Source organism: Perissodus microlepis, chromosome 4 (assembly GCF_051167445.1).
Source record: "Perissodus microlepis isolate ML-2025 ecotype Zambia chromosome 4, ASM5116744v1, whole genome shotgun sequence".
Lineage (NCBI taxonomy): Eukaryota > Metazoa > Chordata > Actinopteri > Cichliformes > Cichlidae > Perissodus > Perissodus microlepis.
Genome location: NC_140464.1, coordinates 24,291,233 through 24,310,908, shown reverse-complemented (window position 1 = coordinate 24,310,908; position 19,676 = coordinate 24,291,233). Strand labels below are relative to the sequence as shown.

At 44.5% G+C, this 19,676-nt stretch overlaps 1 protein-coding gene across 5 annotated transcripts in view; it reads left to right on the top strand.

Annotated features, from left to right (window-relative positions):
- Positions 1-19,676, top strand: part of grin2ba (glutamate receptor, ionotropic, N-methyl D-aspartate 2B, genome duplicate a) — a 141,668-nt gene that overhangs the window by 29,161 nt on the left and 92,831 nt on the right. For all 5 annotated transcript variants that reach the window (XM_084926642.1, XM_084926640.1, XM_084926639.1 and 2 more), the window contains exon 4: positions 7,063-7,701. In XM_084926642.1, the coding sequence (XP_084782768.1) occupies positions 7,063-7,701 (639 nt within the window). The remainder of the gene's footprint in view (positions 1-7,062; positions 7,702-19,676) is intronic.

The following is a 19,676-nucleotide window of genomic DNA, read 5'->3' as shown; positions in this document are numbered from 1 at the left end:
AGAACGAAAGGGTTACACCGAGTTAAAATGGAAGAAAGATAAGGAGGGAATTGGGGAGGAAGGGCACGATGGGTGCTTCAGTGTCCCCTTTTTCTGGAAATAGAGACCATTATGTCAGTAGATTGGTCCTGAATCCTAGTGAACATGTGACTGCAAAGCCTGGCCGGTCTGCTTTGCTGAGGGGGCTGGTGAGTGGCTGCATCAGAACATCATGTTCAGACACAGGCCCAAACACATAATCACACACACACACACACACACACACACACACACACACACACACACACACACACACACACACACACACACACAGCACCTTCCACCTCCACAGTGGGCTGCACAGACAGTCTGCACGAATATTTATCAGAGCAGGTTTATAATGAGTTCACACATTAGACAAGCATTTCTTTCACATGCTCACGTATTGTAGGTTTGGCAGCGATGCTGGCGTCCAGCTGATTTCTCCTCTCATCAGTATGCTGCGCGGTGACCCACTATGTGGCCTGGTCACGTTCCCCAGGGCGACAGGGGCTCGCCTCCTCAAAACGCTGCCAACAATCGGAAGATATTCCTAATATTGTCAGGTGCCGGCGGATCAAGTTCAAATCAAAAGGTGTCTCTTCAGTAAAGCCTAGCAGCGAGGAGACATTCTTCCCGCTGGCTTTCATTTGGACAAAAGACATAAATGTCAGCTCTAAAAACGCATTAGGGAGAGAGCAGGCCACTGCGAGTGCTGTTTGCAACCTTTCAAACTAAATTCATCAGCTATACACACAATTATACTACCTGCAAGCACACAAACCGTTTCTTGGCAGCAGTGTTTCCCGTCCTGTGTGGATTTATTGCTGCAAAAGGAGAATATGTTGTGATTGGAACAGATTGCTGTTCAGTCAGATATATTAAATAGAAACTGTCTTTTCTGATTGACATGAAAGACAATTTTCCTGATTGCATATTTTGTGTGTATTTGGGGGTTTTTTTCATAGTGGACCACTTCATGACCTTCCCTGTAACATTTACCCTGTGGACTCTTTGTTAGTTAGAAGCATGTGATTTATAGGTAGCAAAGCCCCCAAAATAACAGCAAAAAGATGAACAGGGAAGCCAATTACGGCACTACAATATCTGCGTCCCTTCCTCTTTCAAATTCCTGCAGCAGTATGAGCCGTATGTCTTTGGCGCAGCGTTTTGAGTTATGGGCTTTATTTTCTGCTTGATTTTTATTTCCTGGCTGATTTGATCTAGTTTTACATTCTCAGGTTTTCTTAGTTTTGCAGTCTTGTTGTTCCTGTTTTTAGTTCTGTTTATGTTTCATTCCTTGATTCAGTTTATCCTTCCTCCCCTGTGCTCCCCGTGTCTTCTTGTTAAGTCTCTGTCTCTGTTTTAGGTGTTTTCATGCTTTATGTTGATAGTCATTTTGTCCCTTGTGCCTTGTTTTTAGTTTTACTCCCCCTCCGACTCATTTTCTGATTCAGTTTAGCTGTCTTGTTTTCCCCAGCTGTGTCCAGCTCCCCTCGTTGCCCTTTTTTGTATATATAGTGGTCTTCTCCTTAGTCTTTCTCAGTGTCTGTTTTCATGTCCCGTGTGGTTTCTTGATCAATGTTCCTGTGCTTATACTTTGTGGTTCCTTTTTGGACTTTATGTTGCAGACTGTGCTTCTCCTCTGGGGCTTTGTGTTTTTGCCTTGTGTACTTTCTGTTATGTCCTGCCTGCTTTCTGTGTCTGCGTTTTGGGTCCTCATCATCACGCTCTGTGCAGGCTGCATAATCTGCAGACTGTGACACCGTGTCGACCTACTCTTCCTGGTTTATTGGCCATTTGGGCACACTTAGTAACAGCAGGCTTTTTTGGTTGGGATGCATAACTACTGGAAACAGTGTCCTCCTGCCTCATTGAGTGAGGCCCCAGTCACACATTCCCTAACTGGTTGATTTTATTTTATTGTTTTTTTTTCTTTATTTTTAACAGGGACAGTGCACATTAACCCATTATCATCCAAGGATCAAACAGGCTGCCTGGACCTATATTATAATTTCAGGAGCCTTTTGAATTTTCTCTCTATCCCAAAATGTTTGAGGAATGATGTGAAGCACACATGGTGAAATCTATTTTTCTGTTTGTGTTCAGGCTAATTCTTTCAGACAGTGGGAGTGTCTTATGCAGCTGTGATACATCCCTGTAAAGCTTGTCTTCCCTTCTTTCCGAAACCATTTGGATTTTGTCTCTAGCACAAACTGTAACAGAGTTACAGTCATTTAAAGAGTGCTTGTAACTGAGGTTTTTGGTACAGCAGCCTCTTTGTGAGGGCAGCCAGCAAACTCCAGGAACCGATCAGTGAGTGAACATTTACCGTAAGAACTGTTATAACTGTTCTCTAGGCCCCTAATGTCTTGTGGCATTACAGCAATGGAGATTGAGGCAATAGTGACTATAAGAAATGTCCTCTCCTTGATCCTGTGCATTTTACCGTAAGCATAGATTCATACTCTATAAGAATATGTTGTGCAAATTACACCAGCATTGCAACTCCAGTCATTAGGATAGTGGATGGTTTGCTTTTACATAGTCCCTGAGAGGCAAATTTGCTGGACCTTATTTTAAGCTTTGGCTATTTTAAAATTTCCTTAACAGTTTAATTTAGTATCATAAAAGAGGCTGATATATTTCCTGTTAATTAACCCATTAATCAGTTAATGGGCTCCAGCATACTCAGAAGATATTTGGCTCCTCAGTATCTTGACCTGCACACACACAAAATAAAGTATATGTGTGTTTATGCTGCTGTATGATGAACGGCATAAGTGCCCACCATAAATGTATATATAAGATGATGAACATGGTGTAAAGCCCAAACAGGAGCTCCTTAAGTCTGCATTCTTTGTAATGATCAGCCGGTAATGATTGCAAAAAGACCAATTACATAAAAGTCTGTGAGAAAATGATCCTTTAGCTTCCTTGATCTACAACCTCATCTCACTATTTGAAATGGGTTTATGGTCTCTAATGCTAGTTTCACATCTTATTGAATAAAACATGATGTCCATTTTATAAATTAAGTTCTCATTAGAGCCAAAGAAGGAGGGCACACTTAAACACTTAAAGTTACTCCTGTATAAATGTGTGGTGTCCCTGAAGTTTTGGTCCAACACTCACATATAGGAGATAGGATAGATAGGTATTCATTTGCGAAGAGAGATGAGTGTTTATAGGTGGTTCCCTCGAAAACTGTTCTTCCCTTTGTGTGTGTGTGTGTGGTTGGGGTCGGAGTGGGGTGGAACCTATGTGGCCTTGAGCTGGTGGAGGCTATCCACGATCCATCCGTGTGTAACTGATATGGCGGCGATGTGCACTCGTGTGGCTAATGGAGCAAATGATGGGTGAGATGTGAGGGCCGGGCGACGGCGAATTGGGGTCATTTGGTGGCGGAGCCTCGTCCGTGTAATCTACAGTTTCATACGCGCCTTTTGTGTTTCTTTGTGAAACAAGCTTGGGCTCGCTGTGGCACTTTTTAATGGCCTCATCTTTCTGAGTGATCGTTGGAGTTACACGGCGCGTTGGCTAATATAATCTGTACCCCAGGGGTGTGTGTGGCTGCAGGGTAATATATATGTGATGCGGAGAGAAAGGGAGAGGAAAATTATAAAAAAAAGTAATTATGTGTGTGTGTGTGTGTTTGTTCACATGCCGGCTGTATCAAAGGTCTCCATGTTAATGGTAATAAGTTGGTGTGTGAACTACACCCACTTTAAGGACGCGCAGCAGTGCTCTGGACTTCTGCTGCACTTATATGATCAATGCTTATTACAAAATGTGTGAGTGTGCGTGTGTGTATCTCTGTGTCCATCAACTGTGTCTGTGCGCATGAAGGCTTATTTTAATTGTTGCCATGGAAACAGAGTGCTGCCAGAGAAGTCCAGATTCAAAGAGGGCATCTCTCTCTCTTGCTCCCTCTCTGCTTGTCTTTTTCCTCTTGTTTCTCCTCTTCTCCTCCATCCCGCTCTCTAATCTTTCCCCCTCTCTCCTGCTCCTCTTTTTTTTCTCCTTTTTTAAAAAAATCTTTTATGCCTCTCACTGAGGTCCTCCTCAGTTTGCCTCTCTTTTCGTTTCCTTTGCCCGCCCTCCTCCTCTCCTTTTTTCTTTCCTCATGCCTCTTATCAGCCCTCCCTCGATCCATCCCTCCCGCTTCTCGGGTCCTTCCTGGAGAGTGGTGTGCAGTTGACTATTAACACAGGGACCTGTAATTAGCGCTGACGAACCTCCAGCAATTAGTCTCGGCTAAAGAAGTTGTTCTGTCATCTCTGTGCCCGTCCCTTTATCCCTCTTTCAATCTCATCCTTCCTCTCTGTCATTTCCTGTCTTACTAGCTGTCAGCATCGCTTTGTTTTAGCGTTTTTTGTTCTTCTTTGTACCTTCCATCTGCCTCGTTAGCGGCAGTCATGTACAAGAGACGCGCACAATACACCGCTCAGAAACAAGTTTATGAGAAGCTACACCCCCATCGCCCTGGGTATGTCTGCCCACGAAACCAAAGTGAACATCTATTCCCTCCGACTGTTACACCTACACCAGCTATATGCTGATAAGCTCAAGAGGACGCATGCCCTCCCACTCACTCAGATGTAAACACGCAGAGAACACAGACATCTTCTTTTTCATGTCCGGCGTCATCGCTTCAGCTGTCTTTTTCACCTCTCCTTGAATCATTTCTGGATCTCGCTGATTTCTCTCTTTTCCTTTCCTTCGGTCGCTCACCTGGCCCCTCTGCATCTTCGTTAATGAAAAGCTCTATAAATAATGCGCAGGGAAGAGGGAATCAGACAGCAGGCAAGAGAGAGAGAGATACGGTCAAGTAGAACATGGGAGGGAGGTGAAAGGATGGAGGGACGGACAGCAGACGAGTGAAAGTGCTTAAACTAGGCCAATAGGGGTTGAGTGAGGTGGGCGGGTATCATATCAAAGCCTCGCGAGCTGCTCCGAGCACCTTTGCCGTCAATCCCTTAATCAATTCCGGCGTCAGTCGGTTTGTCCTCGTCTCAGGTCGGCGTGTCAGTCATCTCGCTCCAGACAGTTAGTCAGTCAGCTGAAGTTGGCGAGGAGCCGTCTCTCCCTCCATCTGCCCTTTATAGTTTTTGAGTTCGCTCGCTCTGTTCGTCCTTCCTTCCTCTGCTGCACTCTCAGGCATCTCATCTGGAAGGAGAGTTTATATCATCCTTATACTATAGTGCTGCTTCAGGAGTCCACATGAATAATTGATGCTTGTAAGATTATACTTGAAAACTCTGAACTGTGCTCCATTATGTCGCGTGTGTCTCTGTTAGTGTTGATACTGGAATATTAATCAATATTCTCTATTTTTTTTTTTAGCTAGATATTCATTAAAAGATAAATATAACAAAGCTATATCATGACGACAGCAACCTGCGCTGTGGGTGTGTGAGAGGAGGCGCAGCTAAAGCAGTGCTTTATGTTTAAGATGAAATATAAAATGACCAACAGTTTGGATCTTTGCTGAGATTATGCAGCGTTGTAAAACAAAATTATTACATCCAAGAATATATTTACTGATTTTATTAGTAAAACAATACATGAAAAACACCTCGAATCAAAAACTGCATTTGGCTTATTCGCCTTTCTTCATTTGCACTCCTTTCGCTCCAACTCGGGTTTTTGCTTTGCTCCCATTTACTGCTGCGGCGGTTCCTCTTTTCTCTGCAATCAGTGTTTGTTTACTTCCGCATACACAAAATAGATCCGACTACTCACAGGTGAAGTGAAGGAAGCAATGATTTAGTTGATGCTGTAAGGAAGCATAAGTATAATAAAGTGTAAGTGCTTCCTAACTGTGGTGATCGTGGCTCAAGAGTTGGGAGTTCGCCTTGTAATCGGAAGGTTGCTGGTTCGAGCCCCAGCTTGGACAGTCTTGGTCGTTGTGTCCTTGGGCAAGACACTTCACCCGTTGCCTACTGGTGGTGGTCAGAGGGCCTGGTGGCGCCAGTGTCCGGCAGCCTCACCTCTGTCAATGCGCCCCAGGGTGGCTGTGGCTACAATGTAGCTTGCCATCACCTGTGTGTGAATGGGTGGATGACTGGTTGTGTAAAGTGCTTTGGGGTCCTTAGGGACTAGAAAAAGTGCTATACAAATACAGGCCGTTTACCATTTACCATTAACAAGTGTTACACCCAATGTAGCGTAATAAGACATTTTTAGTCACGTCAGCTCACCTGAATCCAGTTTGCAGTTAAATCACGAACTACTCCAAACAAACAGAACACAATTAGCATAACAAATTTGAAATACCTCCAAACCTCCATGCTGTCACTTCCTTGTCTTGAGCCATCCCTTATTTCTTTGCATGTTGGTTCCAAGTAGCCAGGCTTTGTTATAATTTCTAAAGCATCATGCACAGTAGTTCTCCAGACTTTCTGAAAGTGTTTCTTTCAGTCCTTGTACTTAACCATTTTCAGAGGCATTTTGAAAACTGACCTATGAGTCATGAGAACAATCATGAGAAAGCATCTTATTGACAGCAGCTTCGTTTTCAGCATGACAATGACCACAAACACGCTGCCAATGTACTAAAATCATACCCGGATAGAAAAGCACACAGGGGAACACTATCAGTGTTACTGAAGCAGTGTTAGCTTCCCTACTAGTCGGTGTGAAGTGATGATGGGTGGAGTAAACACTGCATGAACTGAAGGCAGAAATGTAGCTTTTCGAATCGCTGTCAGTCCAATTTCTGATCCAAATATCAGATCTGTGTATCCATACCAGAAATTTGACCTCATCTCTTATCTCTATTTTCCTTTTAAAGTTTGCTTTGTCTTGATATTTCTCTTCCTTCTTTGTCCCATTTCTTTGAACTGACATTAAATTATGCTTTGATTCATATGATGCATCCAGCCCTGATTGGCAGTTCATTTGTTAACCTCTGTTTCTCTTCATCTCCCGCTTCTTTTTTTCTCTTTCCTTCTTCTCTGTCATCTTGTTTTGTCAAATCTCTGCCTACCTCCTTTTCTTCTCTTTCCTATCTCCATCTTCTTCTCCTCCTTGTCTCGGCAGGTATTGCTCTCCCACTCCTACACCATGCCTGTCTGCGGATGCCGCGGCTGCTCCCCACCTTGCGGCCATGCCAGGGCTTGCTCTGGCACCCCCTCGGTTGCTCAGGTGCAAGAACGGGTCCGAACCCTACATCCACCCCCGCCGCCGTTCCACCACCACCGCACCGGTTCGTCTCTCTGCCTGTCCCTCCTTCTCCTGCTCCTCTGCCTTCTCCACCTGCCCCCGGCCTGCCACTCACGGAGAGACAAGCCCGGCGGAGGAGGCGGTGGCAGCCACTATATTCCCATCCCTCAGCCTCCTCCCCACCACATGGCCCTGCCCAACATCTTGCACGTCTTCAGCATTGCTGTCGTCCTGGTGGGCAACTCCAGTGAAGTGGCGCTGGCCGGGGCCCGAGAGAAGGAAGACTTCATTCACATGGCGCCGAATGTTGAAGTGCTGACCATGAATGAGACTGACCCTAAGAGCATTATCAAGAGCATCTGCGACCTCATGACGGAGCACTGGCTACAGGGCGTGGTGTTTGGGGATGACACGGACCAGGAGGCCATCGCCCAGATCCTGGACTTCATTTCAGCCCAGACGCATATCCCCATTCTTGGAGTACGCGGAGGCTCCTCCATGATCATGGCTGCCAAGGTAGGTCACTTTCACACAAGAGGACAGCTTTTGTAAAAAGGAATTAGCACCATTTATGTGTAGGTGGTGTCTTAATATTAAAATACAAAATATCCAATTATGCCAAACCACACTTACACCTCCAATTCTTGTCTTGTTATTGGGTGACCGGCACAGACAACTTATCAAACTGGCACGCTAGAGGAGAAGGTAACGCTGTTTTTGCTTCTCACAAGGCCAGTCCTCACTCTAACCTTAAATCTCAGCTGTGTTTCATTTCCGATTGGCTGCTGTCAATCACGCTGTTCCCGCTGCTTTCCCCCCGTGAAATCTTGTCACGGACTGATTACGTTTTCCAATCAACAAAAGATGGATTTAAAGTCTCCAGACATAGCCTAGGCGATGGAAAGCAACCCTGGCCTTAAACGTCTGCTATCAAATATGTGAGTTTGTATTTGGCAGTAAGAGTAAAAAAACTGTGGTTCTGCACTATTCATGTGTGCAAGTGTGACTTAAAAATGACATAAAGCACTTTCGTGTAATTTTATGTTATAATGAAGCCTCAATAAAACAGAGAAAGCATAGCTTGACTGTAACAGAGGGCTTCTTGACTCTTCCTCCACCACCTTCCTGTTCCTGTTTGCAGACATGCAGACAGACAGACAGCAATGCTAAGCTGGGGTGTCTCACTTGAAAGACAAAGTGCCAACAGAGCTGATGCCAGTGACAGGATCAGCTGGAGATTGCACCAGAATAGAGAGCTAGATCTCTGCCTATTTACTACGCCCTGCCTAATGGGATAAAACAATCTGCTGCTGCTTTATCTGTGTCCGCCTGGGATCTGGATTTGGACTCCGCTTCTCAAAATCAGCTCATTCATTTGGTGCTGGCTGGGAAAAAAACACACACACACACAGTTAAGGAAAAAAGTATAGATCTATGATGGAGACTGAAACCTGGCGTCTCAGTCTTATCTCTGCCATCCACGTCTTCATGTAGTCATCCTCTAGTTTGTCTGCGTACCCTCTTGGTGGCAACAGGTCGTTGCGCCAGCAGAGATGTGAGCTGCAGTGACACGCCGAGGCCAGCGGCCACCACTGAAACTCTTCTCTCTGTTCCTTCTCATTAGAGCTCTAAGGAGCGAAGTGGCAGAGAACCGTCTGCTCCCATTTAAAACTGCTCCACTCCAATTGCAGACACTGCTGCTTGGCGGACGCATCTATGCTCACAGTTCAGTCCTTGTACAGACACGCACCCCCACACCCAGACCTGCTAATCACATTTTTTTAAAGAAAACAAAACTGTATAAATCATTTCAAGAACTCCAATCGTCATCCAACTGTGTTAAATATTAAAATTTCTATTTGTGCTTCACCGAATGCAAAAACACAGGCTGAAGAAAATCCACGAGAAAGAAGGAATGGGCCCGTGTGAACATGTTTGTGTGTGTGTGCAGCAGCGGTGTTGTTAATTAAGTGCACCACGCGGTGGAAAAAGAGCAGCGTTTTGTGGAGAAGGATTAAATGGATTTCCCCCAACCGCAAGCCAGAGACTGCCTCCCCTGAGAGCTTCCTCCTGGCTGCGCTGAGGTCCGGGGGAGTCAGGAGGGACGAGGTCGCACCAAGGCTCAGTGTCCCCGAACGGATTTGTGTCTGCCTAATGGGCTGAGACAACGGAGTGCCGAAAGTATAGCAAGGAAGGATCAGAAGGCAGGAGAGGGAGGGAACGCAAAATACACGAGTGAAAATAGAGAAATTGAGATAGCGGGGGGAGGAAATGAGACTGAGGGGACTAAATTCTACTTTGAGGGAAAGTGGGTAGGAAGGGAGAGGCGGGACGTGGATCAGGTGGGGTTCAGATGGGGGCTGCATGTAGACGAGACGGGCAGATGTGGCCAGAGGGCACAAAAGTAGTCAGTTTAAGACCATTCAGACTTGAGGGGTAGGTGTCTAAAAGTGAGTGGTAGGTGCTGAGAGAGATAAAGAGAGAGGAAGAGGAAGGGGGAAAGTTTCCTCTCTCGCGGACAGCTGCGATGGAGAAAAAGCGATAAAGTATGGAAGATAAAATGAAAGGCAGAGTTATAGAGCTTAAGAAAAATTGGCTTTTGGTATTTGTGTGTTTTTTTCTGAGAGCGCATCTCAAGGAAATGGACTGACAAAGATTGGGAAATAGGGATGGAGTACGGGGCGTTTATCTTAGGGCTCCTAATCATCACATGCTTGCACACACACACACACACACACACAAACACACACACACACACACACACACACACACACAAATGAGTGCATCCGCCAAGACTGAAGGCCAAATGCTGCTATTACAGTTGACAGGATAACCCCTCCTTTTTCATTACACATCCAAGGAAAGATGATAACAGGAAACGACGGAGAAGGTGGGGAATGTTGTGTTTGGGGTTTTAGTGTGTGCTGGAGAGGAGAGTTTTCAGGACTGGTACAAGATAATTCCATAAAACGGGCACTCTGCAGGAGAGTAAGTGTGAAGAGTCAAATTGGATCTTTATCAGAAAAATGCTCTTTTTCATGCATGCATGAGTGTTACTTAAAAAGCAGTATCATTACCAAGGAACATGCTTTGGGGCTGAAAATGACTCAGAAAAAGCAGAAACTGCAGTTCCCTAAATTTCCACTAGAGGCTGACTCCAGAAGTGAGCGGATCCTCGTGGTACATGTTCAGTAGACAGTAGACAGCGGAAAACATAGACGTAGCTTTGGGGTCGGAAAAACGCCAATGCTAAAAACCTGCATTCTATCTGAAAACCACCAGATGGCGATACCTGTGGGTGCGCAAAGACGTCCTATAAAAGTCTATGCGATAATGGCTTTCTGTTCTGAACTCTGATTTTTAGTAATCCCGGTGATACTATGTTTCAAAATGGAGGATTATCTGTGGTGTGAAACTGCACACAGTGGTTTCAGTCAGACTCGCCATCATATCTGGCTATTTGCAGCTGAGACGCCAATGGTGAGTAGCTCATCTCATTTGCCAAGATGCAAATGAAAAGCTGAGTTTACCAAAATACACGTGCACACGTGGACAACACCAAATATCTGGTTTAATGTGCAGTTAACTTTAGTAATAGCTTATCCTAAACTCCAGCCCAAGTCAAGGTTTCACAAAGCAGTAGGTGACATCACAGCAGTTACATCCATCTTTGATATAGCCTACAGTCAGAAATCATTACCCAAAACACTAAGACTTGTTTGACATCCGTAAACAAGCAAAAAGCTCCAAGTGAAGGAATTACCCAGGAATAAGTGGGACTCTAGCTTCCACATTTGTTGTGTATCTCCGAATAGCTCTTAGTTGTAAGTGCATTACTTTAACAAAAGTAAGCTTGTATGAGCATGAAAGTGGAAGACTTAAATAGATGAAAGGCATGGGTGGAGGAATCCAGGTGGGTCCATATTAGCACAAAATGAGGAAGAAGGCGGATGAAGAGGGGAAAGGTGAGAGATGGATCAAGGCAAAGGGCACTCACATCTCCCAGAAAGTTTCATCACTCAACCAAGTGACTCCTTCAGTCCCAGCTCATATAAACAGTACACAGTTCCATTAGGACATTAAAACTAAAAGTAAAACCTTTGCCTAACAATAAGTCAAAAGCTTAGGTTCTTGATTCTCAATATACAAGGAGGCCTGCGGGAAATGCGTCTTGTACTCAAAAATGAAAGCATTTTATCCATGTCTCATTTACAGAAGCGTTTTCTTCCATGTCTAAGCGTTTTCTAAAATTCACACTCAGGGTTCAGTATCTGCTATATTTTAGCATGCAGACTGGAGCAGCCAGGGATCGAACCACCAACAAACCAACCACCAACCCTAACCACATTGTAGATCCCCTCCAACGATGGCCATTCCCTTTTCACGTAAATGGACTCTTTGACTCCTCATTCAAACCAGTGTGCCTTCGTTTTACACTTACAGGCCCATTAGGTGTAATGATTGAGATTGCTCTTCTATTTTGTGCCATCCACTTTGTCAGAGGTTCCTTGGTTTCCCTGATATATAATTCCCAGGAACCACAAACACTATATTGCCCAGTTTATGCTGTTGGACCTGATCGGGTGAACCCACTTCGGGTGAACCCGTTTTTGTAGCATTTTGGGGTTTGAACAAATGCATCTCAGCTGTTCCGATACTCCTGACACATAAAGGATCACCAATGTTTTTTGCTTGGGCAGCGTTCGTTCTTCTTCTCTTCTGAATCACCCGGAGCTTTCTTTTGGCCTCTTCCCAGCTTTGTTAAACGCTCAGCTGGGATAAGCACATTTACTCAGGGCCTCTTTGATATGTTGTTCTCCTGCTTCCCTGGCTGCTGTGTCTGGCAGGGACGGTGTTCGCTCTGTGTTGTAGCCTCCTGATGACGCCCAGTTTATCCTCCAGTGGATGATGATACGAGTCAAACCTTAAATACTGCTCTGTATGTGTTGGTCCCTCCCTGGTTAACTTTATGTGTTTGTCTAGGAAGTTAACATGAACAATGAATTGTGGTACATCCCGAGATTCGTGGTACCCCCCACCCAAAAGCAAAAAACCCGACTGTGTCCACAACAGAATCAACTTTCTGGGATTTCCTTACCTTTACTATTAAGCCTCCATTAAGACTCTCACATCTATATCAGTGAGTAAGATCAATGAGGGAGGGAGGGAAAGAGGGAGGGCATGACGATAAATAAGAGGATGAGTGCTTTGTGTGGATGGCCACATGACTGAGAAAACAGAGGGAGAGAGGGGAGTCGGGGAGCGACACAGACCTATTTGCAGCAGTGGTGTTGCCATCTATCCAAACAAAAAGAGAATCTGCCTACGCCTGGATGGAGGAGGACGGAAGAGGAAGAAGAAGAAGACGGATCGAGCACAGCTGTCCGCACATCTGTGAAAGACTGGATAAGATAACCAAAGAGAAAACACAGGCACTTATCTAACTGTTTAAGTGCATGCGGGTCTATAGGCATCTGTGTGTTTGTGTTTATGTAGCCAACATGACTGTAGCTGCCAGTCCTTTTGTCACTAGTGATTTCCAGCACCACCCTGTTTGTTGTAGCACTACAGTGTCTGTTGGACTGCAGTAATCAGCATGATCTAAAGCTCTGGCTAATGCTCATATTATCAAGACATGCGGCACTATTTTCCTCAGCTTGTCTAGAAGGTACGGCTTTGTAGTGGCACAAATAGCTGTAGTTGTTGCCAATCACCCCCAGGGCCACTACGCAACAAGAATAGTGAACCAATCTGAGGGAGGAGGCAGTCGTTGTAGATTAGGTTGGAGATAGCATCTGCTTGTGCTTGTGCATAGGATTTAGCTATAAGATCGTCAGCAATTAACGAGAAAAAGGGGAACGCAGCCAACCCTGATTACTGGAAACTGTAATATAATATGAATAACATTTGCACACATGCAGGAGGATGCAAAATGATGGCACACATGCTTTCTTCCCTCCATAAATGTACAGTAACATGTGTCACAAGGGGGATTAATAGATGCATATTAAACAGATATTCTAAGAAACTCTAAACTGTTTCCACGACACCATCGCATCCACACACAAAGCATCCACGGGGGGATGCTCGGGCGCTCGGGCACACAAATAAATCTGTTCCCTCGCATCCATTGTGCAACTGGCAGCTTTCTTCAGAAGCCAAACAGCAGGATGCGATCAATTAACTTTTGCCCAAATAATTCAGCCGTTTTCACCGCTCCAAACGTGGTCATTTGCACTGCGGGTGTCCTGAGCCTTTTGTGGGGGGAGAGAGAGAGAGAGCAATTTCGTGTACGAGCGCGAGTCGTCCCCGTCTGCGTGCCTTTGTGTTCAGAGGAGACCGGGCTGATGTTGAACCGGAGCCAGGCGTAATTGCCGTGGAGTGCGCAAGTAAGCCAGTTGAACCATTTAATCACAGCGCCAAGAGGGAGTTCAGTGGTGCAATTAACGCCCGTACCTTTGAAGAAGCATGTTCCGGTCATTCTCTGTGTTTACGTTTTACCCTATAGTTAGGAGGAGCTGTTCTTTCAAATTTTGGGCCCCAAAAGAAACAGACTTGTTTAGGCGTCGTTTCTGTGTGCTCACCGTGCCCTCTTGGGGTTTTTATCCGGGGCGGTTGAACATAAACGTTTCTGAATTTATATTTCCAATTAATGTCCTACAATAGCACCTATTGTTGTAGCAATCACTGAGGTCCTGTACTCTATTAATGTAATGTGCCGGTCGGCTTGGCAGGACCGCGTCCTCGCTAAAACATAGATGCAATTAGGAGCAATTTGTAAACGATAAGAGAATTAAAAAGCAAGTGTTCCTCTGCCTGACGTCTCTCTCTCTCTCTCCGAGTTTCTCTTTGTCTGTTTTTATTTCTTGCCCCCCCCCCCCATTCTGTTTCTGTCTGTTCCAGTCTCATCTGTGTCCCTCGCCTCTAATTGTAATTCATTTGTGGATTTTATTATTTTTTTGTGTCCAGCAAAGCATATTGAACCCCATCTAACAGCTTTCTGATCTATCCTTTCATCCCAGCTATGTTCTCTTTACTTTCTTTTCCTTATTTTTTTTGGTTTCATCCCCAGGTGCATCTCGGTCAGCTCATTTACTGTCTGTGTGCCTGTAGCAGTGTCCCAAACGGCTGCTTTCAAATGCAAAAAGATTACTGGGAGATTTCTTTTTCTGGAACTTTGCACGTGTTTCGAGATTGTATATATACTTTTTACTGTTACACAAAAAAATGCTAATATAAACGCTCAGCTGAATCCGAAATTTACATCGTGGGCCACATACAGCCTACTTTGATCTTAAATGGGCCAGACCATTGTAGCTCACCCTTTCTGCCAGTGTAAAGAAGTTTAATTACACTTTTAATCCCTGAGATATCATAACGTAGAAGAAAGAAGTGCAATTTCAACTGTATGCCTCATGATAAAGAAATACTGCTGTAATAAATGAAAGAAATCTGCCAGCATGACTTTTTGGGCTTAAACTATAAGAAATAAATGTGTAATGATGCATAAAAACACATGTCATTACCCAGACTTAAAATAAAAATAAAACAGATAGTTTTGGTCCATTCACAGAAAACATTTTTTGTTTTGTAACTCTTTGTAAGAAAATAGAAACTTCTCAGTTTGACAGTGAAAAAACAGCCATTTGTTTGTTTAACTGTTACTTAATTACCTTAATTAGTATGAAGTATGGGGGAGCTGCAAAACTTCTTAAAATAAGGTTAAATTTCCCAACTTTGTGCCCTCCTTTACATTTTCCAACACACTCCAATGGGCCGGGTTGGAGTCTTTGCCGGGCCTATTCTGGCCCCCGGGCCTTATATTTGACACCCTAGCTTTACAGGAAGAGGATAAATCCAAAACTATAGAAAGTTTTCTTAATTTCTGCATGGAAATGTCCCCTCGGTAGTCTGTTACCTTCTCATTGTCCTGGTTTAGAAAATGTGACAGCCCACTGTGTGTGTGTTCCCCTTTCCTTTCCTCGAGCGAGAGAGGGAGCTAGGAAGAGGTAGTGAAAAATATCGAGAGCCCTAAATTTATGTGTCCTATTTTCTAACCCTGTTGGTCTCAATTTACTCCGACCATTTAGAATGTGGCCATTTTTAAACCTGCTCCACAACTTTTCATTCTACACCTCTCCCTCTCTGAACCTGACTCACTTTTCACTCTGTGATTTTTAATTTATTTTAATACCTGAAGGTTGATTAAAGAAAAAAAACGCAGAACGCTGATTTGTCGGTCTTTTCATTCATCAGGTTGTAATGTTCTGCTGTTTTACTCTTAGTCTCCGTCTCGATTTGTGAAATTGGATTGTTGTAGATGGTCTCCTTCGTCCCGTGGCAGCTCATGAGCCAGACGGACAGATTTACACTAGATGTATGGGTTAATCCACCTTCCTTGCCCCCTGTTTTCCACGCCTTGTCACTCACCTGCCTCTCCCTGTTCTCAGGTGCTGGCAGAACTGAGCGAAATTTGTCAGGAATGGTGCATTAAACCGGGACAGTTCATCCATCCCTCACCTCCTTTTCTTTACCTCCCCTCAGGTTCAGGCATTGTCTCAGTCTCGCCCCTCCCCTCCCTTTTCCTCCTCACTTGGCCTCTTTTTTCTTAATTTTCACTCTCTGTCCCTCCGGTATGGGACCACACCTTTTCCTTCCACACCAGCCATCCCTTTGGACATGCCTTTACACCCTGCCTCAGCCTCTCCCCGTCCTCCTCCTCTTCTCCCTCTTACTTTATTACTACCTGCATCAGCCTCATCTTCTGTCCCTCTGTACTTTCTTTTCATGACTACTGCCTCTACACCCAAACGTCACCTTCCTCTAGACACAAATAATCGAACATCCTTTTCCCACTTCACCCAACCACTGCCACCATGATCTACTCTAAGCAGCTCCTCCCTTCTTATCCGCCCCTTCTCCAACCTCCAGCCTTCCCTCCTAGCCTCTCGTGGACCTTTACACCAGCCCTTTGCTGGGACTCTTATTAGTCTTATCTCTGCCTGCCTCCGCCCTGATTCAGGGGTGGAAAGGGAATGTACCGCTATCTGTTCATAGGCTGGGATGAGTCAGTGCTTTTCTATACAGTATATATGGAGAAATTCTGAACTCTAGTTAATTACTGCCTAACGACACTTGGGATACTGATGAAGAGCTACACCTTCCTGCTACATCTGCAGGATCTAGGATGATCCTTTTCCCTCCAAGTCTTTACATCTGTCCAGTCACAATCTCTGCTGCTCTTCCCGGTGCAAGGTTATGACATTGCCCTGTTGACATTTCCCAGCTGATCCATGATTGTTCATCTCACTGATCAGAGTCCCGGTCAAAGGTGGAGTGAGTATGATTTGAACATAGATCGGCTCTTCACTCAAGTTGCCTTATGAGTATATTTACTGGGAAGGCGCAGGACCACTGAAAAACTTGGCAGCATCTGAATTAGACTTTAGTTTGTACTACTTAGTCAAATTTAGCCAAGTTTTGTGTCACAAAAACAAAAACATTCAGCTCATGTTTCCCAGTCTGTTAGAAAGGTACGAGATGGAAATCATCACGTGCATTTAAAGGAATAAAAAAACAAAACAACAGAAATAATAGTAATTACTCTAAGAAAACATACATATTCATGAGGATAGTCATGAATATTCACCACTTTTAAACTGCGTGTCAGTCTCTGAGTGTTTTTTTTCTGGCATCGTGACGAGGCGCAAGAGCAAAATGAAACTGCCGCTGAACACGGCGCTGAGACTTGAGGTCTGTTTATGCAGTAGCAACTTGGTTTCAGAGTCTGCGAGTCGAGAGGTACAGTCTGAGATAGGAGGATCGCTCTGTGTGACTCACACTGCCTGTCTGGTCATGTCAGCGCTCAAATCCTCCACGACTTCAGCAAGTATGATTTCAAGGTGCTCTGGATATGAGCGAGAGAAAATATGGAGAAGATGGGAGAATGCATTTCCATTAGATTAAATATTTGGGCTTCTTTATTAGAAGGCACAGTGAAGAGAGAGAGAGTGGGAGAAGACGGAGGGCCTCGGGTCACGATCGGTCTGGTCGCCTGCTCAGCTGGCGAGCTAAACCGGTGCTAATATTCAGTTTACTTTAATTAGCATAGCACCAAACTTTAACAACAGTCTTCTCAAGGTAGTTTGTACTGTAAGGTGAAGATCCTACATCCTCAACCATCCGGAAGAGAACAGGAAGTGAAAAAAACAACTCCCTTTTCCTTGGGTTGCAAACTCATAGTGCTAGATCATCATAGACGATCCAACAAGACCATTTCTAATAATAATAGATGCCACATAATAGCAAATATATTCACATTCGATTAAGTTCTATCAAGGCTTTTGGTCACGCTGCGCTGGTCATAAATTAAACAACTCTGCCGCGTGACATCAGTAAGTCGATTTTATTTTTAATTGCAGTTTGCTTGGATTCATTTTTATGTACAATAGCATTTTCTAGAACAGTAACAGCTTTGAGCGCAGTCAATACATGGAAATGTTATCGCCCATGTGTCAGTGTGAACAGTTTTAATCCAAGTTTTCCTCCTGATGCTTTATTTAGTCAACAGGTTCTGCCTCCTTTCACCTGCCCTTACGGCGTCCATGCTCTGCTTCACCTTTGGCCTCTTCTCTTACAAGCCGTGCATCGGTTGGTGGGAGAAAAAATAGCAGAGGAGGAAGACAGGAAATAGACAAAATTAGGATGCTAGAGGGGAAGGAGAAATGCAGATGGAGGGATAAAGGAGGGGGATATATAGTCAAGAGGCAGGGATGTGGAACAAGAAAGGCGTAAGACCACAATGTGCTCACTCAATTACTCACCAATGCTGAGCCAAGCTGGCCGTCATCAGAGCCACATGCTGTGACACACACACAGCTGCAGCTGCACGCAGCAGCCTATACATCAGACCAATATGTTCAGATGTGTTCCTGCTGACCCGCAGAGTAAAAATTATTCAACCCTGGACACCCTTGTCTTCCACGTTTATGCTGACTTAACTTCCCCCTTCCTCCATGTTCGCAGCCGTCCAAGCTCACATATACCTTAAACGTGATGGCAAACGTTTTCACACGTCCGCACAAGCCGTGCGCCTCCCGGGTGACAGTCCAATCTCTTTGGGTGTGTAAGGTTTTCTCCCCAAGATGGATTCCAGGTGGGAAAGAAGCAGGCCAGACCGCGTTTGTTTCCCGCAACGTACGGGCGGATCAGGAGGGAAGAGAAATGCAGCTCTGCAGTGAATGTAATCATTACGGTAAATAAATCGAAATCTGTGCTCGGATGTGAGTTTGCAGATGGTGAAATCACAGGAGCGAGCTCATTTTTCCTCTTTTTTTGTGCAGTTTGTTTTAAAAGCTGCTCAAAGGGCACTGTGGTTTACCCGATAATTACAAATAGAAAAATGCACTGTTTGACTGGCAAGAATATCATATTTGCTCAGGTTTGAAAACCCGGTGCCTTGTATTTATAGATGCTTCTTCACTAAAGTATTTCTGGGGTAGAATTAAAAAAAAAAGAAAACAAACACAAAAAAGATCTTTTTGCTCAACCCCATTCTGTCTCGTCTCTCCCTCTCTATTTTTTTTTTTTATCTCAAACCGCTCGGCGCTCTCCTTCCCCTTTCTCACTTTCTCACGTCATGTGAATTGAAGCGAGGCGAGCTCCTGTGATGAATGTAAATATTGCCCATCCCCTCCCTTGTTCTCCTAAATTACAGCAAACACTACCTCCTCTTTAGTCTTCACTCCCTCTGTCTCTCCGCATTTACCCACAACCCCGCAGTTCGTCCTAGCGCGTCGACCGGCAGGCAATCTGCCCGGCCTTCAGCTTCCATACAAACACATTTACAGATACAGTACACAGACATATGAATCAGACGTGATAAATAGACAATACTCCGAGAGGAAAAATACACCTCCGGCATGTATATTGCTCACTTTGTGGACACTATCAGTACAGCGCGAAGGACTGGGCTGCCAGCACATCACGAATACGCTTCATCCTTGCATTGATAATCAATAGATGGTAGCCATATTTTTGTATTGTAATTACTGGAATGATTCACTATGCTCCAGCAATTTGGGGGATTGCAGTTTTCTGCGAATGTTCAGACTCTGATGTGACAATGACAATGGATTTAGTAAAAATAAATAAATAATCACACTGTAAACAGGATACTTAAATATAACAGAGTCACACAAGTAATAGAGTTCAATCTCTTGTGTTTCCTTCACCCTAATGATACAAGCTGCAAGTGCTTTCAAATGGTATCGGACAGCAAAAACGAAACACAATCACGGGGAAATCGCTGAATTTGGATGCTCCCTTTTATTTTTTACCATAGCCTTTAACCATTAAACAACTTGTGGCAGAAAGCAGGATAACTTTCTGGAGTTTACAAATTAAATTCAGCTCTGTAGGAAGTTATGTAGCCGCTGGTGCATGCTGCTACCCATGGTGACTATTTTTTGTTGCAATCAGTTATGCGCTTG